This window comes from Crinia signifera, chromosome 6 (assembly GCF_055691185.1).
Source record: "Crinia signifera chromosome 6, ASM5569118v1, whole genome shotgun sequence".
In the NCBI taxonomy this organism is placed as follows: domain Eukaryota; kingdom Metazoa; phylum Chordata; class Amphibia; order Anura; family Myobatrachidae; genus Crinia; species Crinia signifera.
In genome coordinates this window covers 146,260,970-146,287,818 of record NC_139222.1, presented here as the reverse complement: position 1 = coordinate 146,287,818, position 26,849 = coordinate 146,260,970, and the positions used below count along the sequence as shown (strand labels likewise).

The 26,849-nt window shown below is 42.6% G+C and overlaps 2 protein-coding genes across 2 annotated transcripts; both read left to right on the top strand.

Moving 5' to 3' along the window:
• Positions 1 to 377: 377 nt before the first annotated feature.
• LOC146008359 (glucose-6-phosphatase catalytic subunit 1-like) lies at positions 378 to 6,962 on the top strand. Its single transcript, XM_083147562.1, has 5 exons — positions 378 to 683; positions 2,050 to 2,159; positions 2,871 to 2,976; positions 4,126 to 4,241; positions 5,539 to 6,962. Exons 1-5 carry the CDS (start codon positions 403 to 405, stop codon positions 6,048 to 6,050), a joined length of 1,125 nt encoding a protein of 374 aa, XP_083003688.1. The 5' UTR covers positions 378 to 402; the 3' UTR covers positions 6,051 to 6,962.
• Positions 6,963 to 15,288: 8,326 nt separating this feature from the next.
• On the top strand, positions 15,289 to 25,743 carry LOC146008358 (glucose-6-phosphatase catalytic subunit 1-like). The gene is made up of 5 exons (XM_083147561.1): positions 15,289 to 15,561; positions 20,082 to 20,191; positions 21,852 to 21,951; positions 23,383 to 23,498; positions 23,757 to 25,743. Exons 1-5 carry the CDS (start codon positions 15,332 to 15,334, stop codon positions 24,266 to 24,268), a joined length of 1,068 nt encoding a protein of 355 aa, XP_083003687.1. The 5' UTR covers positions 15,289 to 15,331; the 3' UTR covers positions 24,269 to 25,743.
• Positions 25,744 to 26,849: the final 1,106 nt, after the last annotated feature.

Here is a 26,849-nt window from a genome sequence, read left to right as displayed (position 1 = left end):
CATTCAAACAGCTCATAACTTCTAAATAATACATTATTCCAGTAATGAATTTCCATAATGTTCACATTTTTACAGAAAAAGTGAATTTCCTCATTTGTACCATTGATGCCTTACTGCCTTAAAATGATTGTAACAGCAATATCATAAAGGGTTCCAAAGGACCAGAGTTGAGCAACCTCACTGCAGTACAAAGTTGTCTTATTGAACTGTTTTTTTACTCACATTGTACCAAACATGTTTGTGACATTACCTTTGATCGACAGTAGTTTTTTTCTTATGACCAAAGACATTTTTTTTCTATGGGTCCAAAGGTCAAAAAGCAGGTTTTTCAGTTGTAAACAGGAGGCTGGGGATGGTATAAATATTGCTGAAGGCGTACAGTGAGAGGTAGTACACAAAGAGATGCAGACAAGCTTAAGTAGTTTCAACTTTAGAGAGCCATTGAGTTCAATAATGGAAAACGGAATGGATGGTCTTCATGACTCAGGAGTCCAAATGGTCCAATACCTCCAGACGAACTACAAGACTTCCCAAGACTGGTTTATGTTCATCTCATTTGCTGCAGATCTCAGAAATACCTTCTTCATCTTCTTCCCCATCTGGTTCCATCTGTGCGAGTCTGTGGGCATCAAACTTATCTGGGTGGCAGTAATCGGGGATTGGATCAATCTTGTATTCAAATGGTGAGTATATCTTATATAAAATATATTCTTGGACAAATAAATGAATGTTATTGCACTGGTATGCTATAATAGCCCTTATGTTATATAGCCCTTTATTTTGGGTACTAGTTTAGTTTCACGGCGGCCGATATATCGGCCGATCGGATGCGATCCGATGCTATTTTTTACCTGTTCATAACCGCACTATCCACTATGCACGGAGTTGATTTTATAAAGTGTGGCGAGCGCAGTAATCCGCGTCCGCCCGCCACGCTTCGGGCTCGCTGCGCTCGCCACACTATATAAAATCAACACCATGTGTAGTGGATAGTGGCCTTATGAACAGGAAAAAAATCGCATCGGATTGGCGGATATATATCGGCCGATATCACATCCGATATATCGGCCGCCGTGAAACTAAACAAGTACCCTATTTTGCATTGTGTTTTTAAAGATCAGTATATCATAATTACTTGATCTACTTAATAGGCTCATTTTGTCAGGAATCCACTTTAATAATTGACTTTTATTACACATGGCCAAATGATCTTATGTCATAATTAAGGGTTTAGGAGCCACTTAGCAAAATAGCTCCATTTGCTTGCAGCACAGAGTAGTAAAAATATGTACATTACACTCTGACGTGCATTTATATATATAAGCCATAATACATGATCATTGGATGATAATTGGATGTAATTATATTCATTTTAGATACATTTATCTAAAAATACACTAAAAGATAGCATACAAATATAAGGAACTTGTAAAGGAATATAGTACTTTAAAAGCACATTGGATATGTAATATAGAATCCACATTCCTCCAAATATGCTATTATTCCCTGGGGAAGGGGCTGGTGAGATTCCAGTCTATAGATACATCAATGCAGAACAGTAGCAGTGAACTAATTACAGGAGTGTCATTAGCATTTCTACTGAAAATATTTAATACTTTTAAGCATATTGTAAGGATTTTGTTATTAGAATGATAAAGAAATAGTGTACGTCAGATCCAATTCAAACTACTTTATTCTCTTATTTATGTATTTGTTTATGTTTAGAGGTGCACACTAAAATCACTGATGTTGGGTAGCATATTCTACTACAATGTGTGTGTCATGTCTGTACTGTACATCAGGGATAATTGTCAGGACATAGAATTAGAATTCTTTTTTTTTTACTAGAACATAAAAATATATGAGTCTGTAAATAACAACCTATAAAAAATACAGTGAACATATGGTGAATGCTAAAAATAAATATATTTCCAAGTATTAATATTTTAAAACAGAGATGAGAACTAGTTTGAAACATGCTACCATGCAATACTTTTCCCACCAATGTGTACCTTCACCTTAGTAACTTCTTCTCCTTCATGGTTCCAGGATCCTCTTTGGTCAGAGGCCGTATTGGTGGGTCCACGACACAGATTACTATGGAAATATGTCCGCTCCAATCATTGAGCAGTTCCCAGTGACATGTGAGACCGGACCAGGTAAGAAAAACTCATTATAAAACATATTTATGTACTTCCGTAAATGACACTGCAACAGGGATACATATGTATATATATATATATATATATATATATATATATATATATATATATATATATATATATAGCGTGTGTGGGCGGCGGCACTCGAACAAATGATAGGACAGCAGTCAAGTATACGGTATCGGTATACTTACCTGCTGTCCTGTCATTTGTTCGAGTGCCGCCGCCCACACACGCTATATCACTGGCTGCTTCTGCTACCCAGCACGGAGGGCACCGCATCATTTCCTATGTCCCTTGGTGGGACTTAAACTGCAACAAATTGGGAGTGCCGTCTCAGGCTCATTTATATATATATATATATATATACTTGCAGGGGTTGTCCGGAACAGAAACTTGTAGTGTGAACAAAATAGACAGGATCAGCAAATGCACGGCACTCCGATATTCTTAGAAAACTTTATCATACTGTGTAAAACACATTTTGATACAAATTTACTTAAGTAAAGAGTGCAAAAGGCAGGGTGACAGTAAAAATAAAAAATAATGGATTGCAGTGTCAGGCTCATTTACATGCATTTTACTAGTGTTAAAATGGCAGTTGGCATCAGTCCTTAGGTTCCAGTATACATCTTACTTGCTTACTTGACAATGCCACTTGACTCTTAATGATTACATTGTCATTTAAATGTATTGTGGTCCTTACAGGAAGCCCTTCAGGTCATGCTATGGGGTCTGCAGGAATTTACTACGTAATGGTGACGGCCATCCTCACAATCGTGCTAAAGAAGAAAGAATCCATGCTTACCAGCTGGTGAGTTGAAATATATTTTAAGTGATGCGAATGTTCAAATATTCTCTGTAAAGCGCTGCGGAATATGTGTGCGCTATATAGGAAACTGTTAACAAATAAATAAATAATCTACATGAATGATACAAATACAAAAAAATACAAAAAAAGACACAATTTTAATAAATAAAGCATAGTATAAAACATGCACACAATTTGAGATCCATGTTTATTACAAATCTGCTTTCTTTTATTGCTGTTTACCATACTACAGGAGTCAGTCTGGATAAATATTCCACACTCCATATATAAATTAAACTGGCTAACACATTGGGCGTTTATTCATCTAATATACAAAAAACTGTAAGATCACAAAGGACTTCCATTGACAAAATAATTTTTACATTTAATTTACATCAAATGTATTTATTTTATTTAGAAACAGTTTATTATATATTGCAGCAAATGGTAGATTTACCCTACCTTCTTCATACACTTGGGACCTTTTTCAATTGCTTCAGTCCCTCGTGCGTTCCCCCTAAACAGCGGGCGGCGGAAAAGGACTGGGGACATTGAGCAGTCCATTAGCACATGGAACGCTGGACGTTCTCATGCTAATGAGGCCGTGACCCGGGTGCGGGGGGGTGGGCAGCTGACGTCAGTGGATGTCAGCTGCCCGCCTTGTCGTCACACAGGGTGCCCACAGTTTAGAGACACCATAGAGGTATCTCTGAACTGCGAGCGCTGGAGAAATCATTTGATGGTTGCTGAAAGTTTCGCAGCCTTGCAAGTCAATCAGAATAAGGTCCTTGGTGCCTTTGTTTGATCTCCCCATCAAACTTTTATTTCTCTGAGTAGTATCCAAAAGGACGGAACTGTTTGCTACAATCCTCCGTGGTCATGGTCTTTCTAGTCCCCATAATGCCCTATGCCTGTTTATAAAAAGAGTTGAACTTCATGACCTAAAATGCCATAAACAGTCCTAATGCTGTAAGATTTCACAAAGTTACCGTTATCCATTAATCTGCAAGGAAACACCAGCCTTGCACTGAAAGAGCAGTGCTTTATCAGTGCTTGTAACTGTGACTTACATCACTGCTCAGTCTAAAGCTCATAGGGTGCTCACACTCTGAAATGAATTATAAGCTGAGGTTCTGTGCTCTTGTATTTCAGGTGCTTGCGTGGAGCCCTATGGACAGTATTTTGGGCTGTCCAGGTCAGTGTCTGCTTGTCTAGAATCTTTTTGGCTGCACACTTCCCACATCAGGTCGTGGTTGGAGTCATTTCAGGTGTGTATAGTATATTATCTATCTGATTGATTTAGCCTAGCCTTGCTCACCAACAAACCAGTTGTAGGCAAAATGGCATTTTTAAAGGTATCACAAATGGCCACTGGTCCACACATCATGTTTCGAGATCATACCATATGCATAAAGGGTCCATACACCATAAATAGTATGGTAATGCTGGCTAGTCAAGTACAAGTTACTCCATACAATAAACTGCTAGATGCACTATACAGTATCCATCACATTTTTTAAGCTCAACGCAATGAAATTAAAGCCTAATTTGTTCTATGTTTGTGATAGCTGTCACTCGTTTTGATGTACTGTGTGTGTGTGTGGGGGGGGGGGGGGGGGTTAAAGTTCTTAAATTGACTGCTAGAAGCATGTGACAATGTAACTTACTGATCATTACTTGCCCGCTATTTCTTAAAGCAGAAATGGCCGCCGCCTATTAAGTGCTGCCGTTTCCGACAGCATTGAAGGTGGATTCCGACAAAACAAGTCCGACTTTAAAACAAGTCTGATCTGTTTTGTCAAAAACAACAGATTTTCAAATTCACAGCCATTTTACAACAATCCGTGGCCGTTTTAGCTGACACACCCACTTTTTAACACTCGACAGGCGGAACACTGAATTCTGTCGAACGGAGCAAAAACGTTCTGACAGCCAGAATGAATACCGCCCTATTTTTTGGGGTGTAAGTCAGTGGTAAATGCTATGTCCTAGAATTAGCAAACAAAAGAAACCAAAATAAATTATTTTGCAAAAAAAAAATTAACAGTTTTGGCATCCCTTCCAAATAGTGATAAAGCAGAGTGATAAAAAAACAGCTAACCAGCTCCTAACTGTCATTTTTAAACACAACCTGTAACATGGTAATAAGGAGCTGAGGGGTAGATTTATTAAGCTCGGTGTAGTGATAAAGTGACTGTTTTTTACCACCGCCCAATCAGCTCCTAACTATCATTTTTCAAACCAAGCCTGTAACTTCACAGTTAGGAGCTGATTGGCCGGCAATAAAAACCAGACACTTTATCACTTCACCAAGCTTAATAAATCTACCCCTGATTGTCTGGTACTTTATCACTCTCCATGTTATCACTTTTTAAAGCATAGTACATCTGGTCCCTGATGAGAATTAATAGCAAAACACTGTTTTTGCATTGTTGAATTTCTTGAATCTCCTTTCATAGTTTACAACCTTCTTGTTATGATAAGTATTTAAAAATTTAAAGAAAACAAAAGTTTATTAAATTGGACAGCTGGTCTCACACTGCATGTTTTTCTACTCTTATACAGGTATGGTAGTGGCAGAAGCTTTCCATCACACGCAGGCTATATACAAAGCAAATCTGAAGAAATACATCTTCACCACCCTCTTCCTGTTCTCCTTTGCTCTTGGATTCTATTTGGTCCTGAAAGCAGTAGGTGTGGACCTCCTATGGACTCTGGAGAAGGCTAAAAAATGGTGCGAAAAGCCAGAATGGATCCACATTGACACTACCCCTTTTGCTGGCCTCCTTAGAAACCTGGGTATCTTCTTTGGATTAGGCTTGGCTCTCAACTCCAAACTTTACCAAGACAGTTGCCGTGGCAAGCAAGGAAGGGAAATCAAGTTCCGCATCTGCTGTATAGTAGCTTCTCTAGTTGTCCTACATCTCTTTGACTCATTCAAACCACCCACCAAAGTGGCGATGCTCTTCTATGCCCTGTCATTTTGCAAAAGTGCTGCAGTGCCGCTAGCCGCCGTGGGAATTGTCCCTTATTGTGTTTCTCAAATTCTTTATCAACAGAACAAAAAAACACTCTAGTGGTCTTATTTTATATATTTTTTTAAGTTATATCATTTTCAAAGGTTTTATTTAACCAAAATATGAATCCTTCATATACATACATGAGTCTTCCACATTTCACACTGCCATTTTAAAATGTGAGAATACGCTGGCGGTTTGGATAGAAGATTATTGTACTGTATGCAGAGAATGTCTTCCCTGAGAAAACCATGGGAAGCTATTGTGGCAGTCTTCTACTGATTGGCATCTGCAGTGGATATGCATGAGGTCTAAAACAGGGAAGGACTTATTGATCCTCGATGACACCTTACAACACTGAACTGGCAAATGTATTTGGAATGTGTCACAAAGCTTCTATACCAAGTTGTGCTCCTCACTACCAAGTCATTCTTCTGACACTTCTGAACTTTCCAGCTACTTAATTATTTTTATTTATGAACAAAGACTATTCTACATTTAGAACTTTTCTTCCAGAAGTCTGACCAAGAATTACTAGAACAAGCAATGGCCACATTATCCCTTCTTCAAAGATAAAAGATGCATATGTTTGCTTCAGGACTTTACAACCTACAGTACATATGTCTAGCTGTTTGTAGTCGGTACAACTATAACAGGGCAGAACCTTTCTTGTAGAGAGCCCTAGCCTGTGTACTTTTGCACTAGCCTGTGTACTTTTGTACTTTTGCACAAATCCAACAGAGCAATTAATTGGAGACAGTAAAGGGTTAAATCTCCCCTAGTGACTAGTTATATGTTAAGGAGAATTATATTTGTATGTTTTATTATATATTTATTCACACATTAGCACCAAATGTTTTGGTATTACTTTATCCATAACATAAATTGTTAATTGTGTAATGTTTCACTAGAGATATTTTTTATTTGAAAAAAATTAGACTATTTGTAATAAAAAAAAAGAAATGCACACAATATTTGGTATAATTTTTTTATTATTGTTTATGGGGAATTTACAAATGACAAGGTTTAAAGTCCCATTTCTGGTAAGGTTATTAATAAAGTTGTTCCTAGTGCCTTATCATTAATGATGGCATGGACTATAAAATGGCTGCCTACATTATGTGTAAGGAAGAGGTGATTTTCTTCCTTCTACACCAAACACATAAATATTTCTACCTGACAATCTCAGAAATGGCAATTGACCACAAGAAGTCTTAGTTAATATACAGCACTAAGTAGTGGATGGGTATTCATGAAAAAAATATAACCAAAACATGAAGTAATACTGGTTATTGCCGAACTGATTACTTTCAAAGTTTAGTGCAGTACGGATGGTGTAATGGTTAATATTACTGCCTCACAGCGCTGAGGTCATGGGTTTGATTCCCATAATGGCCCTAACTGTGCGGAGTTTGCATTTTCTCCCAGTACTTGCATGGGTTTCCTCCGGGTGCCCTGGTTTCCTCCTACAATCCAAAAATATACTGGTAGGCTAATTGCCTCCCAACAAAATTAAACCAAGAATGTCTGTGTGTGTGTATATGTGGTAGGGGGATATAGATTCCACCACTGGGGCAGGGACTGATGTGAATGTTCAAATATACTCTGTAAAGCGCTGCGGAATATGTGTGCGCTATATAAGAAACGGTTAATAAATAAAATAAAGTTTTGAGACTACTTTGGGCACAGGTAGCTATAATACAGAATGTGAGTACAACACAAAAACTTTTTGGGTGATATGTGTACAGTACGATATTAGGGAAGGGATGTACCAACCTTGCACAGTACACCATACACAATTTACCACGCTGATACTAATCGCTTATATACTTACAGATGCAATTAGTAATGCAAAGATAGCTCTCCCAAAAAGATGGCCACCGGCCATAGGACTTCCAGGTTTCTGCCCCAGGAGTGCCTCCTGCACATTGCCAGAGTGACGCTGTGGCTGCGTGGCGTGTTGGGAGGGATACAATACCTCTACAGCACCAATGTGGAAAGAAGCCCATAGCCTTCTATTGGATAACTCCAGCTTTTTGCTGAAATTGCCTTCCGCACCGACACCACAGCAGCCAGGTCTTAGTACATATGGATATGTGGTGAAAGCCCAAAATGGGGAATTTACTGCATATTCACGCTCAGACTCTTGAGTCTGATTGAGTTTGTAGTACATCACACCAGTTTGTGTTGCATAAAATACCCAAACTAGCACTGTGCATATACAGAAGACCTTGAACGTATATTGTGACAATGCAGATTTGCGCAAATGTGCCCATTTGCAATTGGAGAAACGGGAGTACAATAAAGGCAGTTTAGATCATTGTTAATATGTGCAGTACTACAAACTAGCATTCATGTATATACTTGTGATACCGCAACAACTGAGGGGGAATGGGGAAGGTACAAAGACATGCCGATTATGTTGATGATGTGCACAAGCTGGACAATTCTTATTGGTTGATTACAAATTCACAGGTTGTTTATTTTTTTGCATTAATGACAGAGAAAAAAGTGTATTTTGGAAAGTGTTTTTTTATTTAATTATTGCTAAGTTTGGAAAATACTACTGCACCTGCTGTATTTGGTTTTAACTATTCTATTCTCACTTAGGGAATATGTATGCTCTTCAAAACTAGTGCTTTAAAACATGGGGTTGCCTGATATAAAGTTTAAACACTGCGGGGGAAATTTACTAAGATGTGTATTCTTCTTCACACGTGATGTTGCTAAGGACAACTAATCAGAAACTACTTATTTATGTAGCACCCTCTAAAAGATAGTAGACAGGATCTGATTGGTTGCCCATAGCAACACCACATGTGAAGTAGAATACACATACAGTTAAAAACATACAATTGTGTTTTACAGCTCTTACTCAATTATATGACTATATACAGTAGATCAATGATGTGCGACCCTGTGAGGTCAGTATCGCAAGTAAAATAGACTGTGCAGGCAAGTCAATTTTGGCTATTTTGTGTACAATCTAGTGTTCTGGTATAGTCAAAATCGCAATCAAATCTAGTCAAAATCTGTGGTTTTGGGTTCTGAGGAGTTCAAGGAGAATCTAAGGGGTCACTTAATAGTGAGGAATCTTAGCAAACAGTGCTGTTTGGGTAAACATGGCCTACTTATGTACTCATTAAATGTCTTACAAAGGGCGGGATGTACTAAGGGGAAAATGCGTTAAAACCCCCGTTTTACCGCATTTTCCTGTGTATTAAAATGCAGCCGCCACGATACCGCATTGTAGGGTATCACCACCTTTGGGGCCATGTATTTTAATACATCCTGCCCAAAAACAGAAATTAGATACATTTTAAAAAAAACTCACATTTTTGGGTGAGGCCTACTGTATATCCAACTGACCCTCTATAGCAGACATTTTCAACCGGTGTGCCGCGGCACACTAGTGTGCTGCGGCCAGCTGACAGGTGTGCCGCCATGCCTCGGGTCACGGCGACACACCAGCGGAGTTTCACTTTGACAGGGGGGACGGGCAGGCGGCTCGGCATCATGCTGGACGTTGTGGGTTGTGTGTGGTCGCGCGGCGCTGAGTGGCTGTCCGGGAATGCTTCCCCGCCCGCCCCCCTGTCAGTGTGCGTCCATGTGCGCACCGCCCGCCCGCTCGCTCACGGCTCCCCCGCTGTGCACTGTCCGGGACTCGAGAGACGTGCTGTGCTGCTATGCAATAATCATATATCCCGCTGGACCACTAGCCAATGGGCGCTTGCGGTCCAGCAGCCAATCAACTGGTGGCTGCTGGACCGCGAGCGCCCATTGGCTAGTGGTCCAGCAGCGGGAGATATGAATATTACATAGCAGCACAGCACGTCTCTCTCCCGTACATAGCGGGGGAGCCGTGAGCGGGCAGGCGGTGCGCACATGGACGCACACTGACAGGGGGAGGGGTCGTCGGCGTGTCAGCACAGGCAGGAGGGGGGTTTGCACACGGACGCACACTGGGAGGAGGTGGGGGGGGTGAGGTGAGCGGGCCGGCTAACCATCGGCTGGCTAAGTATGGTGTACTCCCACCCAATCTCCCACCCTCCTGCACTCACCCAGCCACCCTTCCACCCCACTGCAGATACCCTCCCAGCCACCCTTCCACCCCACTGCAGATACCCTCCCAGCCACCCTTCCACCCCACTGCAGATACCCTCCCAGCCACCCTCCCACCCCACTGCAGATACCCTCCCACCCCACTGCAGATACCATCCCAGCCACCCTCCCACCTCACTGCAGATACCCTCCCAGCCACCCTCCCATCTCACTGCAGATACCCTCCCAGCCACCCTCCCACCCCACTGCAGATACCCTCCCAGCCACCCTCCCACCCCACTGCAGATACCCTCCCACCCTACTGCTCCCACCCTCCCTCCCTGCCGCACACTACTGGCGGTGCATTGAATTGCAAATAGCGGACAGGAGCCAGGAGTGGGCCACTGCACAGTTCTGTCCCCCTTGGCAACGAGCAAATTCAGTCCACCTTGGCATCGAGCATGAAGCCCCTGGCATTGAGCATGTAGGTAAGTGGCACTTATGTGTCAAATGTGTATGGTGTGTTATATAGTATGTCATGGGCATTGCGGAGTGTTATATAGTATGTCATGGGCATTGCGGAGTGTTATATAGTATGTCATGGGCATTGCGGAGTGTTACATAGTATGTCATGGGCATCATGTGTGGGCTTATGTGTAATCGGAATTACAAAGTTCACTAAAATGTGCAATGGGCATTACGGTGTGTGGCATAACATGTAATGGCCATTATGGCATGTGGTATACTATATAATGGGTGTGCGGTGCGGTTGGCGCACTGTCCATGTTGTCCCTCGTTTGCAAGAAATTTGTTGAGTCCTGGCATAATGTGTAATGGCCATTGCGGTATATGGCATAGCTTGTAATTGGCATCACGATGTGTGCCATAACTTGTAATGGCCATTAATGTGTGTGATATAACATGTAACTGGCATTATGGTATGCAAAATCAAGAATGAAATTGAAGCAAAGGTTTAAAAAAATCAACATAAGGCGGGACTGGGGCGGGTCAGGGGGTGGGCCAATGTCTGGGAATCTCTCAACAAAAAGGTGCGCAATATTTTTGGAATATCTGATTAAAAAATGTTGGTGTGCCTTGGCAATTTTGAAGTCTTGTCTGGTGTGCCGCGACCTGAAAAAGGTTGAAAATCACTGCTCTATAGCAACCATTGCATAAATGCTGCAGCATTGGCAAGAGAAAATAATCATTCTATACATAGATATTTATAAAGCCTGGTGTTTCTGCGTTTCAGCTAAAAATGGTAGGGGAAATGTGTATCTAATTTAGCAGTAATGGGGATTGGATGTTTATCATTTTTATAGTGATCCTTTAGAGCTGATCAAAGCCTTGGAGTAAAAACAATAAACAGCAAATCTCTGTGTAATATTCATCATGGTTTGTGTCACAAATTACACGGTCCTGGTCCTGGGAAGTCAGCATACAAATCACACAAATACATGATATATTTGAATTTTATAATTTGAATTTGTGAATAGAATATTAGCTAGCAAGTATACTTCAGTAACAGTACTTTGGGGTACTTTAACGCTTTGAGTGCCTATATCTCTTTGAGAGATGTGAAAATGTCTTCTAAAAAATGCCCGCTTCGCTCACATTTGTTATATAAATTCAAATAAAAAAATGTGGTGTAAGAAAAGATTATATTTCCTATATAAAAAGGTAAACATTACAGGTCATGATGATAAATAACGATGTTTACTTGGCAATTTTCACATGTATTTTGGCAAATTCATTTGACACTCAAAGGATTACAGTCTTTATTGAGCATTGTTAGCTTTCATTTATATAAACGTAGGGGACAATCGGAAAAACTACTTTTTTCTACATCTGAAACTTGGAAAAATTTCTGTTTATTCCCTACCACATGAACATACATATCATTTAATCTCATGTGATTGCTTTTTAGACAACCTTATATAAAGATCAAGTATCTATATTGGTTATATAATAAATAAAACCACCATTTAAAAATATATTATTATTCATTAGGGGAGAGATGTACTAAAGGGAAAATGCGGTAAAAACCCCGTTTTACTGCATTTTCCTATGTACTATTACTCGGCCGCTCCGTTATCGCAGGGCAGGGTATCGCCACCTTTGGGTGGCGATACCCTATAGAAGCCTATGGGCTTCTTTTCGCCGCGTCGCCGCAACCCCACCGCCTCGCCGACCCCCTCTCTCCCCCTCTCTTGGGCTTACCTTCTTGCAGGTCCTCCTGGACCCTGGAAGGTAAGCCCTTCCTCCCCCTATCAACGCAGCCGGACGTCCTTCCGGCTGCAGGCTGTCCCCGGCGTGTAGGCATCAGGAGCCGGCTGGAAGGTGACGGAGACCCCCGCAGACCACAGTACAGGTATCGCAGGGGGTCTCCGTTACCGCACCGCGATGCCAGCCGCATATGTTAGTACATATGCGCTGGCATCGTGGCAGCGATGTATATTAATACATCCCGCCCTAGGAGAGGTGTGTCTGAGGAACTGCACAATGAGCCTAGTTCATGTTTTACACAATGGCCAATGTTCATGCAACGGAGCGTTTATCAACCTTCAGCCCATGTACTGCAATCGTACTGCGCACACGTCAAGGTGCCGCAGTGATCTCACAATGTGGATTTCATGGAGAACTGAATGTCATGAAGTGACCATTTGGAGGTTTTTGGAAAAACACAGGCGTGCCAAGGTATTTTTCAGGACATGTATCTGCTGTCAGTTATGAGCTGGTATGTGCAAAAAGATGGCACCAACCACGCTACGTCCAGTCTGCATAGCCATAGACCTACTCTTATCCTTGATGTTCCTAGTATTTGCATACAGGCTGTGAATGTGTATGTAATTGGGAATGAGGTGGTATTGGCTCTGGTGGGCGGCTTCTCATTTCTGGATGGCAGCTTTATTTGCTAACAGCAGCTCCGTAGACTAGAAAATCACAATTGCAATTTCATCTTCATACATTAATGAATTACGCCCAATATCTGGATATTTTTATATTAAAAATAATTCATTTTAAATGGTCATCACCAACTCTAGAGGTACAAACTAAAAGCTGCCATGCTTCCCATCGAAAGCCACTTTTCCTAATACCAAAAAAGAAGTCGTAAAAAGTTGCACGTACCTAATATGTGGCTAACGGCGTAGACATTCTACAAAACACTGTCCTGAAAAAAAGGGCCGGATTTACAGCCGCCCGGTACCTGGCGGTTCAGCCTCTCCAACTGCTCCCGCAGCAACCCATTCTCTCCCTGCAGGTCGGTGATGGTGGAGGAGAGCGGCCCCTACCACAGTGAGTCTTTCATCTGCCTCTGCACACTGCGCCGGAACTTCTCCCTCTCCGCCTGCCGCCCCTGCACAGTGCCCCTGTCATCCTCCTGCCGCATGCTACTGCAGCAGGCGGACGGCCACACAGACACCTCCGTGTCGGGGTCCATGGCATAGGTACCGCCAGACACCTGTATGAGCAGGAGCCTCACCCGGCACAGGTCACTAGCTCTGGGTCTCTACGGGCAGCTGTGCAAAGGGTGATGGCAGTCCTGCCGCTGGCTGCTCAGCCATCCGATGCTGCTGCCTTGAGTTGTGCCGGGCAAGGCTCCTGGCTGCCTGCTGCCCTTATTTTTCATCGCCTCTAGGCCCGTGCCTCATGGGACTAGTGGCAAATCCGACCCTGCTGAAAAAGAAATACAGTGAGGTTAGCTGCGAATGAGATTGTGTATATGTCTTTAAAATAAATGTAATTATAGTAAAACACTTTCCCTAGATTTTACAATAAATAAGTACATCATTTTCCACAATGCTATTGCAGAGCTGGCAATACCTGCTCAGCAGAAGATAGGGATGGCCATCATTGTTATTGCCATCGATGGTTGCCAATGGTGCTCGGTTGACCATTCATATTTTACCTTAGGGACAATCCAAACGCGACATCACAGGACATCAGCTGCCGTCCCAATAAAAGTCAGTTCAAATTATTTCTCCTGTAGCGGAGGCATGCAAGGGGATGTGCTTTTATCACACATCCCCTCGCATGGTAGCGAGGGGAATCAACGGTGGGGGGCGTATATTGGTCGGGGTGATGTCTCAGATGCTTGGTAAGCTGTGGTCCTCGCAGCTTACTGAGCAAACTGAAATCAGGCCCACAGTGTATTATAATACGTAATAGGCATTACTAGTGTAGTATAATGTGTATTATGCATAACGGTGTGTGCTATAATGTGTAAGGGGCATTGCGGTGTGTGCCATATTATGTAATGTACATTATGGCATAATATATAATGGGCATTACAGCATGTGGTATAATGTTTAATACAGTATGCATTATGGTGTGTGGCATAATATGTAATAGGTGTTATGGCATGTGGCATAATATGTATGGGCATTATGGCATAATATGTAATAGGCATTACGGTGTGTGACATAATATGTAATGGGCATTACAGTATTTGGCATAATGTGTAATAGGCATTACGGTGTGTGGCATAATGTGTAATGGACATTATTTATGTGTTGCATAATATGTAATAGGCATTATGGTGTGTGGCATAATGTGTAATGAGATTTATGGTGTAAATTTTTTGCGTGTGCCTTCAGCGCGCACTATGCCTGGTTTTATTGTGTGTGTGGGTGGGGGTGGGGCACCAGAATGTCTAGTTACAGCATTGCTGCTACTGGGCACATTATAAGTATAAGAGGCACTACTACTATGGGCATTATACACCCTTTTTTTTTCCACGTGCAAGCGCTGTCTCTTTCTAGAGAGCAGGAGGGCATGGAATACCCTAGCACTGACCCTGATGGTATGTCCCACTTATACAATACAAGAAATTGCCACGCCTCACTACCTAGTTTACAATGTTGTGTCTACTTCGGTGGTTCTACATTTGCTCAGTGGTGTTAAAAATTAACACGGCAGTGGGTGACAGGGAGAGGCAGGGGAAGTCAGAGTGTGACAGGGAAAAACAGTGTTTGACAGGGGCAGCAGTGGGCCCCTTATTCCTAAGCACTGCACCTGCTGCACCAATGGTAGTTATGCCTCTGATATCATAGCACATAAGCAGGACATCCAAACTTCTATAGCTGAGTGCAGAGGATCATTTGAACAATCACTGATGTTATCTGATCAGTAAATGGTAAAAAAATAAAAATGATGCTAGAAAAATGCAATGGTGAAACATTTGTTTGATGTCTCTGTTTGCAGAGTAGGGGAGGGAGGTGTTTATGAAATCCTATAAAAGCTGGGGTAGAGGTTCACTATAGATAGAAAACACTGTGTGCTAGGGACAGATTTGCAGAATGGAGGTGGGCATGGATACTCTTCATGCTATGGGGGTCTATATAGTCAAACATCTTCAGGAGAACTTTATGAGTTGTGAAGACTGGTTTATTTTTGTCTCACATGCGGCCGACCTCAGAAGTACATTCTACATCTTTTTCCCCATATGGTTCCACTTGTGTGCGCCTATTGGAATCAAACTTATATGGGTGGCTGTGGTCGGTGATTGGTTGAACCTTGTCCTTAAATGGTGAGTACTCAAAAAATCAGCACTCGCATATCATTATCTGTATACGGAATCTGGATATTAGTGGATCTCCACATCATTTTTAACATTTCCAATGAGTCCCTTATTAATGACAAGTATTGTTATTAATATAATTAGGGCATGTAGGGCATGTGAGCTGCCAATCTATAAGAAAATGCAACATTTGAAACTAGCAGACTATTTTATAACAGCTTCCAACCCCTGAGACCTGCAGGAGAGAGGAGTATTAGATGGTTTGGCATAGCACTGGTTAATTCATTAACCAGTACCATGCCAAACACTTACCTCAATCCTATTTGACTTCTGTCTAGATAACCAGTGAATAGCAAATATAGCATTGTATTAATGTTCTAAACCCAAACACAGTCTCCGTATTAATAATAGCATATTACTGATAGTCTCACTTGGTGGAACAAAATAAAGACAATAAACTGTAAAACACATTCAAGAACTAAATAATGTACATACAACATTTTGGGAACTGTGAATCCCAAGGATGGCGATCCCCAGAAGAGTAGAATCCTTACTGTAAGCTGAATCTCTCCTGCATTGACACAATGAAATGGAGAGGAAATGTTCCTTGTCCGTCACATGAGAGCACTTCTATCACAGTTCTGATAACATTGCATGAATTCTCCTGTCACAGGGAAACAGAGATATAATTAGACAGGATACATATGATATCCCGGTGGTCAAAAGAAAGACCCGGCATCCGGATAAAGAGAATTCTTGAGAGGGTCACCAAATGTATTTATTAACCATCTCCTTTTACCCCCCCCCCCCTTACCCTAACCCTCCCCTGCAGCGCCTAACCCTCTCCCCCTGCAGCCTGACCCTAACCTGGAATTGGTTAGGTTGTCAGTGCCTAAACCTAACCCCTGTGCCCTACCGCTTAAAACCTAACCCCCCCCCCCCAAACTCCCTGCAGCCTAAGCCAACCCCCCTTCTAAATGCCTAACCCTAAGTCCTCCCACTAGTGTCTAAACCTAATCCCCTTCCCTGGCCACAAGCTAGGCCTCCTGGCATACTTACCAATAGGGATGCTGGCTGTTGGTATTCCATCCTAGATGTCCTGATCCTGTTTGTGGTTCCGGCGCTAGTCTTCTGATGGCAATCGGGATGCTGGCGTTGGTATATTGAACCTAGGCATCCATACTGCATCCCAATTAGATATCAATGTGCCTTGGTGAGGTACAACACTGAAGCCCCTATAATTTGGAGAAGGCTATAGTATGGTCAGCCAGTGGATTCAGTAAAAATGTTGCTTCCCCCAGCTCAAAAAATATTGTGTTGTTCCTTCCATACATTATATATATATAGATAGATAGATAGATAGATAGATAGATAGATAGATAGATAGATACAAAAGTACCAACACACTCGCCATTCCTAAGAATGGGGTGCAAACAGCACCCACTTCCCAGGATGGGGTGCATTGGCCTGTGATCACTCACTGTAGTAAATAATGTTGTCTAGTAAGTAATGTTGTAGTGAGTGCTGGGCCCCCTGTGTATATATATATATATATCTATATATATATATATATATATATATATATATATATAGATATATATATATATATATACAAACCAATAGCGTTATGTAGCGCCCTGTGCAATTCTCAGGATACTTCCTGTCTTTCCTTTGTTTTATAGTACCATAATCAGCATAAAACGTTTTCAAATATAAAACATTTATTTAAAACATTTAAAACAAATAAATCAAACTTTTTCTTGAAATAGGATTTTGTAACAAAGGTGTATTTTTTAGATTATGGATCACAATGGTTACCAACGGTTACCCGACGCGTTTCGTCTCTTTGTGAGACTTCATCAGGGGTGAATAGTTTTATAATAGATCTTTAAGGATCTTTTATCAAAAAAAACTTTTTATCAGATTTCTGTAACACTGGTCTCAAGCCTTTTGCTGTAATTAATACTTGAGTATATTCCTGATCCAATTAAGGTTGGTGGTGGTGGGCAATTACCTGTAATTAATACTTGAAGGCTACCTCAGTTAAATTTTCTTCTGGTTTTGTAGGTACCATTAGTGGAAAGATTGTAATCTCGTATTCTAATTTAGTTTTTTTAGGTGCATTACACCTAAACAACGTTAGGGAGTGAACTATACAACGGAGTAGAAAATCCCCTTGTGAATCACAGGAGTGAAGATACGGTCCAGTATATGACCTTGTTGGCTCCTGAAGGTGTGTGCTCTCCTGTGTCCAAACACCAAGTTTATATATATATATATATATATATATATATATATCATTTTTTTTTACCTACTTGCTCGTTGTCAGGGGTTTCTTGCTCGTTGCCAGGGGTTACATGTTCATTGCTGGAAGTTTTTTGCTTGTTGCTAGGGGAGGTTACATGTTTCTTGCAAGGGGGTTTCATGTTCATTGACAAGGAGTTGCAGGGTCACAGTGCTCCCGGAATCCAGGACATGTGGGTAGCACTGTCTGTGCTGTGCTCTCCTGACGGATGTTAGAGATCCATAAAACACTGGGCGTAACCCTGCACCCACCCCCTGCCCGCCCCGACCCTTTCTGCCTGGAGGGAACGGCCCAGCAAGTCTGAAACTCGGGGACAGGGTTGAATTCGAACAAATGGGTATGAATCAGACCCTGTATTCAATGCATAGCCAATGGTGGATCAGGGCCCCAGGAGTCCGTTGGCTTTAAAAAAAAAAAAAGAATGCAACTGACAGGGGGGTGGAGTTAATCTGGTCGCAAATTGTAGTAAATGGTAGGAAATGGGGAATGAGATTGGAGCTGTCTTGGCTACCTTTACATAGAGAGAAGTAGGCAATGATGAAATGTCTATGCTCAATTTTGATAGATACTTAAACACATGGCCAATTACAAAAGATTGACCATTTGTGTGAATATTGTCATTGCATTTGACTTTGAATCAGGCTCATAATGATCATTTTCATTACATCGGTTCGCGTTTAAATTACAAATCAATAGGCATCTCAGGATTTAGAACCATCAAAATACAGCATTTACTGAGCATCAGTTTGGCTGTCATTTGTATTTCGCTGTCTATAGAGTCCATCAGTTTTGAAGCAAATGTCTCACCTTGAACCCAATACAATTAAGCCTAGAATCTGCCATCAATCTAAGAAAAGGGCATGGGGTTCCCAAAGAAAATTATAACCAGCGCCTGGCTTTGGAGCCAAGGTATGGCAACTGCCACAAACTGACCAATCTGCAAGGCCCCATTCATTCCTGCAGAGGGTTTCCCCAAGTGACCTCTCATATGCAGTACAGCTACTGTACCAAAGTGGAAGAGGCAGATTGTTTTGTTTTGACAAGATTTGAGATGATGCAGGGAATGAAGAAAATGTAACCCCATTAATTTTGTAATAAATTGGTAAACAAGGATTATGGATAAAATACTGAGTAATATACAGGTATTTTATTCGGGCAATTTTGCTGTCCTGCATGCGAAGAACCCTGGGATTTCAGGGGTGGCCAACATTTCCAGAAATGTAAATACACAGACACAACTTTATTTGTGTCCTTCTGATGTCAGCACGGTCAGAACAGAAAATACATAATACGCTGGCACTGTGTCAGAACTGTTCTATAATCTGCACCATATTTCTGTGGATATCTTGCTTACAATGTCATTCACATAGGATCTTCATTTTGTGAAAGGCCCTTGCAGCACTGGATGGCTGTTGCATGCAGAAAACATGTGCTCCCACACAGACTGCTGACAGAAAGGATCCATTATTTAGATACGGAGTAGAACTAATGGGGCAAACAGAATGTTGTTGTCCAGCTACAGAACCAGAAACGTATAGTCAGCAAGATCCTCCTAGTTTTTCCACATTATCCCAAAAATCTCATCATATGATAAAATAGCAAAAGAAAATGTCAGGACCAATTTAGCTTACATACACACTGAGCACTCCTTTCAGGGTCACTATCCCTGCAGGTGTAAACTTATACGTACATCTGCCTGGTAAAATCACATCCTGTAATGCCGTCTTGGGCGGTAACATTGCTGTCAATCACTTCTCTTATAATGTCAATAAGGGTAGCATCGCAAAAAGTACCTTGGTGGGTGCACAGTGTGAAGTCTGGTGATAAACATTTAGTTGCGTGAATACTGACATTGCTTCCAAACATGAATTAGACCCAATATCCTCAAATGTCTTTTCATGGGAGAATGAGGAATGTGAGGCATGGCCAGCTGCTCTCAGAGCGCTGGGCATGCCCCATTAGTGACAAAAAGGGGCATGGGTCACGGCATTTATATGAGGCCACTTTAACATTTACAGAGGCCACAATCCCTATTCAGTAGAGCAATACGAAGCTGCCAGTGGGAGTCCAGCTTCATTTGTGTTGGGAGTTATGGAATTTTTTTTTATTAAATATGTCCATTACACCTTTTCACACAAAAGCAGGTGAGATTTGGCAGTGCCCAGAATCTCTTTTATGCATGATTTTCTTAATACAATTATTGTTGTTGTTTCTTTCCTCACAGGATTCTTTTTGGACAAAGACCTTACTGGTGGGTCCATGAGACATCCTATTACGGTAATGTTTCAGCTCCAGAAATTAAGCAGTTTCCTGTAACCTGTGAGACTGGACCAGGTATTGGCTACTTGTTGTTGTTCTAGGCATTGACTTGTTGCACTACGGGCTTATACTACATGTCATTCTGTAGAAATGTATTATTATTATCAACAGTTATTTATATAGCCACACATATTCTGCAGCGCTTTACAGAGAATAGTTGGTGTAGTTTACAATCTATATTTCCTGACATATGTACACTCACACACTGGCCCTTATTCAGATCTGATCGCAGTACAAATTTGTTCTCAAAATGGGCAAAACCATGTGCACTGCCGGTGTGGCAGATGTAACATGTATAGAGAGAGAGTTAAATTTGGGTGGGGTGTGTTGAAACTGAAATCTAAATTGCAGTGTAAAAATAGTGCAGCCAGTATTTACTCTGCACAGAAACAAAATAACTCACACAAATCTAACTCTCTCTATACATGTTACATCTGCCCCACCTGCAGTGAACATGGTTTTGCCCATTTTGTGAAACAAATGTGGGTACTTGTTTCCTAGCACGGCCACAATCGTGGGCATCGTGTACCTTTAAGTTAAGGTACACGATGCCCGCGATGGACCCGATTTCCTTTGAAATCAGGTCCATTTTGCCAGCAAAGGCAAAATTGGGGGCATTGCGTCGGTCACGTGCATTAACATGGCCCCCGACGCGATGCCCGCGATTTTGCCATAGGCTTCAATGTTAAAATATTTTTAACATTGAAATCGGGAGCATCGCGTCGGTCTTGTCCCATTATAATGGCACAAGATGAGATGGACTTAATTAAGTCCATCTCACATAGGAAACAATGTGAAATGGGCCAATATGACCCATTTCACATTGTATATGGCCCCGTCATGGGTTACGCAACCCCATTGTGAGCGTCACCCCACGATTGATGCCAACCCGAAGCGTGGCGAGCGCAGCGAGCCCGCGAGGGGCGGCGTTGCGCGTCCTCCGACCTTTTCATACCCCTACTATCCATGTCGGCATGGAGTCGAGAATATAAAGTGTGGCGAGCGCAGCGTGCCCGAAGCGTGGCGAGGGGCCGCGTATACCTGTGAAGTTATACGCCGCGCTCGCCACACTTTATATTCTCAACTCCACGCCGACGTGGATAGTAGGGGTATGAAAAGGTCGGAGGACGCGCACCGCTGTGCTCGCCACGCTTCGGGTTGGCGTCAATCGTGGGGTGGCGTTGAGGGGGTAAAATTGGGGGTCTGGGGAATACTTTACATTGAATCCAATGTAAAATAGGGTCCCAGGGACCCTATTCACATTTGATTCAATGTAAAAATCGGGTCGATCGCGTCGGTCGCATCGCATGCGATTTGGTCGCATGCGATGCGACCGACGCGATTTTTCCGACACGATCACCCCGATGCAAATCGGTGTGGCCGTGCTAGGAAACAAGTACCCAAATGTGTACTGCGATCAGATCTGAATAAGGTCCACTCTGTATGCTCTATTACTGTGGCACATTCTGGCTCATAGGGCGTCTTTTTACTGCCAATAAGCTCATATTTAATAAATCTATTTTCAAAACAATCCCACAAGTGTATTTTTACAGTAGATACGATAGAGAACCTAACAGCTCCGTGAGACAAAAGCCCTTTTCATTGAGATATAATATAACATTCATTACCACCCTAGATATAATGCTGATGTTTCCTGCTTTATTTCTAATCACAGGAAGCCCATCAGGGCATGCTATGGGCTCTTCCTCAGTGTACTATGTAATGGCATGTGCGGTGCTAACATTCCTGCATAATAAGAACTCTTTCCAGAGCCGGTGAGTGATTTGCTAAGTTTGGTTTAACAAAATAAATACTTTATAAAATGGCCAATACCATGGGGGGCAGACAAGTAAACTGTGAGATAGTTGTGTGTAGACAGATGAGTCTAAAGAATATATTACCGTATACAAGTGCCTAGGGGTCAGTTTACTATAGATCAGTTTTATTTCCTAAAACAAATCCATCATTGGTTTAATCAGTGCAGAACTCCTTTTCTTCTCTATGTTAAAAAAAGTGAAACATTGTGAGGTCAACCCCCAAAGCTGCTATCTATGGGCCTGATTCAGACCCATGCGCAGATCTGCGAAAATCGCCACTCAGCAATTTCCAGAGATTTGCGCATGCGCACATGCTCCGATGTGCACGTGTGAGCAATCACACCGCAACCACAGTTAAGTAGAATGTTGGCGGCAACAACGCAACGGGGGCTTCGATGGACCGTTGCAGCAGTGGCAACACAGTGTTTTGAGAGAGTAGCCCGGACAATGTAGGCTTGTCTGAACCACTCGGTGGAGAGCCGCAGTGGCAGCGTGACATCACACGTAGTCGCTGAAACTCAAAACATGGCCAGCCTGGGCCTGGCTTCACAGCTAGGCAGCACAGCCAAGAGGCAGCCAGTAATCTGCAAGTGCTTTGCTGTATACCGCCGGCAGTTGTCGTTTAGCAAAACCTTGCTAAACGACAACTGGGTCTGAATCAGGCTCTGTGCTCAGGCTTTTAAGACTAATTGGGAAAAGGCTTCTAAGAAAAAATGGGAGGACAAAAAGTGTCGGGTCCACCTTAGTTTTCCCAACAACCAGCACTAGAATCGGAGGCAGGTCATTTTATTTGTGCTGGATTCTAAACCACTATGCTTAGTAAATCTGGGGTTTCTATACTTTCAATAGTTGGTTTGGAATTGAGGGGCTCAGTGAAAAAGAGGCACATGTCACAAAATTGCATGGACTGATATCCAATGTCAGAGCCGCGAGCAGGGGGGGTGCCATGAGTACAGCTGTCACAGGCTCAAGAAGGGTCCGGGCAGCTAATTTTGCCCACGGCTCCATCTCTCCCCAGCCAGCCAGGCAAGAACACCACACAGGGCAGCCCGACGAGCCCAGAACACAGAGGGGGAGAGCCAATCACCATCATCTGGGTGCTCCCCTCTGTGTCCCAGGCTTGGCGCTCTGAAGGCTGCACTGTGCATGCACAACCAAGGAGACGATGAGGGGATGTAGGAGGGTGACGCCGCTGCCACTTGGCGAGTAATTGGAGAGGGGTGGGGATACTACTAGTTATATGAGCTCTAGTGATACTACTAGTTATATGAGCAGATTTCCTATCGTGTACTTTGTGATCCAATACTGCAAAGTAATTCGATTTTACTACAATACTGTTTATGGTCTCTAGGCATGTGCAATGACTGTTTTCCTTTAACTTAAACATAGGTGCCAGCGTTGGGCCCTGTGGGTTATCTTTTGGGGAGTCCAGATCAATGTCTGCCTGTCCAGAGTATTTGTGGCTGCCCATTTTCCTCACCAAGTTATTGCTGGCGTCATATCAGGTACGCAGTAAGTACTGACTGAGTGACACTGACAACACATGAATATCATCTATCATGGTCTTGACCTTATACATAACAAGAATGTAATACAGCAGGTGATATATGATGGGATGTCATTATGATAAGATAACCAAGGAGTAGGAAAATTATTACATTTTGAAATAATGTTCCTTCATTGTTTGTCGGTTTGCTATATAAGCAGCTAATCATGTTGTTCATATGTGTGGTGACAAATATTTAATATTTCTTTATTTCCAGGTATAGTGGTGGCTGAAATGTTTAACCACATACAAGCGATCTACAATGTCAGCTTGAAAAAATACATCTGTACTACAGTGTTCTTCTTTTCCTTTGCTGTGGGCTTCTACTTGTCACTCAAAGCTTTCGACGTGGACCTTTTGTGGACATTAGACAAGGCTAAACGATGGTGTGCAAGGCCAGAGTGGATCCACCTTGACTCCACCCCTTTTGCCAGCCTGATCAGGAATTTAGGCATCTTCACTGGCCTAGGACTAGCCTTAAACTCCAAGATGTATAAGTACAACTACAAGGGGAAGCAGAAAACACAAGTCACGTTCCACATCACCTGTATTATAGCTTCCCTACTCATTCTCCATATCTTTGACTCATTTGAGCTTCCCAGCAATGTCGAGATGGTCTTCTATCTCCTCACATTCTGCAAGAGCGTTGCTGTTCCTTTGACTGCTGTGGGAATTGTTCCTTACTGTGCATCTCAAATTTTAAGGGGACAGGATAAGAAAGTCCTGTAAATAATATCCCTGGTGATGAACAGATAATAACGTATGCACATACCAGACATTTCACAAGAACGCTGTACAGCAGTCATTTATTTTCATGCACTGTGTGAATGTTTCAGAAAGATCTCGACTTTGACTGATTTGGAATATTTGGAAGGCAAAGCAAACATTTTGGGTATAGTCAAGGCAATACAACCTAAGTTTTTGTCTCTTTATTTCAATATTTAGACCTTGCTGTTATAGAATATTGCATCTCAATTACTGTTATTATAGTTTTCAATATTACAATATGAGGTCAATGTATGCCAGTCAGTGTATGTTTATGAACTCCCTGTCAGATTTATAAAAGCAATAACATTTATAAATGTTTTTAAAATGCCACCCTGCAGCTACATTTCTTTCAAAGCTGAAAGTAAGCTGTTAGTGACATCTTATGGTTCCTCTCAGTGCCGTAAGTCGGGCTCTGAGTGACCCTCCCTGTTGTGCATGAAATCATGCATAGGGGGCACCCAGACCTGCAGCAATGCTCAAAGAGTCTTCAAATCACTTCAGCCAGCTGTAAACATGTCAGGGTTCCTGTGAGTACAGGCGGCACTGCTGCAATGATACTGATTGCGGGATTCCATTGCAGACATGCAGTGAGCAGTAACTAGTACCACCATTGCAACACAATACAGCTGTGCAATGCACTGCAGCAGTTAGATCATTAATCCTAGTTGCTGTACAAATGCACATGCCTAGGTGAAAACTGCCACAGGATCCTAACTCACTAACCACTTTAGAACCACCATTTTAATTAAATTAATATTTTACATTTTATTTTAAATTACTGCTCAGTTTAGATAGTCAAGAGAGTGTAACTACATTGAAGCTGTTTTTATTATGATTAAATTTTGTGTAATTTAATGTTTTTTATAATGTATATTGGTTGATACCAAGTTTCCTGATAAAGAGAAACTGGAAGGTGCTAAATTCATAGTAGATACAAAAGACAGCCTCAACACACAGTACATTGAGCACACAAGAAAGCAATGTCACTATGCCATCAGACTTAGGAAGTTCCTCCAACCCCATCTTCTCCCCAAAATGTACCTTACCAATTCAATTTACACCTGCCGCACCCATTAGTGACACACACCTCCCAGATTTTGGGGAATATGAACAAAAGTCCTCCTAATTGGGACTGTTGCACTCACATTAGGGCTGTCTCATCTTAATTGGAACAGTTACGAGGAATGGAAGGTAAACAAGTGTTCATTCTTGCATGAATGGGCATGCAGTTTTTGATGTACGATTAAACATGCATTTGCGGTAACAGGTGTGCTTTGAGATAGGGTGGGAGAGTGTTTACAATCCTTTGCTAAGCCATATAGAAATATTCTTTAGTTGTATACCAAATGATGCAATATTTATATGGTATTTTGTAGGGTTATTTTTAGGTTTCTAACCAAGTGATTGAAATCAATCAAATAAATAAATATTTTGTATCTGGTGCATTAAAATGAATCATGACAATATTATCATCTACAATTTACAGATATTTGTGCAGAAAATAGGATATTTTGGCACATGAGCAGGCAAGGTTAGGCATTTGCCTAGGGCGCCGGCCACTGGAGGGCGGTAGTGAGCTGGCCAGCAGCAGCAGGAAGCTACTACGCACACTACCGCAGTCCGCAGAGGAGAGGAACAACTAGAGGAAGCTGCCTGCACTGCAGACTCTACAGCAACAAGAGCAGCTATTATGTGAGTAATTATTCGGCCCCCCATCCCCCCCCATGCTGCGCTGACAGACGCTGACAGACAGTAGTCAGTCAGGCACTCGGTCATCAGGCCTACAGCAGCCAGAGGGAAACTTCGGCGGCGGGCGGTGGCGGCAGCCCCTGCCCCCGCCGGGAAGACAGCGTCAATCCTCCTTCCCTCTGGGTAGGGGGGCTTGCATAAGGTTTGCAGCCCCGGCTGCCGCTTGGGGGAGCGAGCGGCAGTGTGGGTGCTGTGCTCCAGCACCCACCCGCAGGCTGACTCACTGCTGCCTCGATTGGAGCAATCGGGCAGCGTGCTTCTGCACATGCAAAGTCTGGTGGTTAGACTGCCAGAGGAACATGTCCCCGGCTCCCGCAGTGAACCACACTCCAGCCACCACACCAGCTTCCCTTCACCGGGGCTGGCTCCGCCTACCAGGCTCAGCCTCAGCCCAGCATTTACTTCCTGCTCCTCGTCGTCTGTCTGGCAGGGCTGAAATGAATGTGCTCAGCAAGCTGCCTCATCTGAGTCATCTCTCACCACAAACTGGGCTTGCAGGCTGTCTCTGCTCTGAAGAGGAAGAAGCACGGATGTCAGGTGGGGATTGTTATTACGTGGGGGTGACATGAGGAGGGGGCTTGTGTATAGTAAAATGTGCACTAGGTGGGGTGACAAATGGGGTAGGGGGCCTATGCATAATGCAGTGTATTGGAGGTGACATGTGGGAGGGGGCCTGTGTACTAGGTGGAGTGACAAATGGGGTAGGGGGCCTGTGTATAATGAAGTGTGTACTGCGTGGGTGGCATGGGGAAGGGGTGTCTGTGTATAATGTAGTGTACTGGGGGTGACATGG

Coding starts and splice junctions, on each gene's coding strand:
- LOC146008358 (XM_083147561.1), top strand. CDS start 15,332: ATGGAGGTGGGCATGGATACTCTTCATGCTATGGGGGTCTATATAGTC. Junction 20,192..21,851: donor AACCTGTGAGACTGGACCAG/GTATTGGCTACT, acceptor TTCTAATCACAG/GAAGCCCATCAGGGCATGCT. Junction 23,499..23,756: donor TATTGCTGGCGTCATATCAG/GTACGCAGTAAG, acceptor CTTTATTTCCAG/GTATAGTGGTGGCTGAAATG.
- LOC146008359 (XM_083147562.1), top strand. CDS start 403: ATGCAGACAAGCTTAAGTAGTTTCAACTTTAGAGAGCCATTGAGTTCA. Junction 684..2,049: donor ATCAATCTTGTATTCAAATG/GTGAGTATATCT, acceptor TCATGGTTCCAG/GATCCTCTTTGGTCAGAGGC. Junction 2,977..4,125: donor GAATCCATGCTTACCAGCTG/GTGAGTTGAAAT, acceptor CTTGTATTTCAG/GTGCTTGCGTGGAGCCCTAT.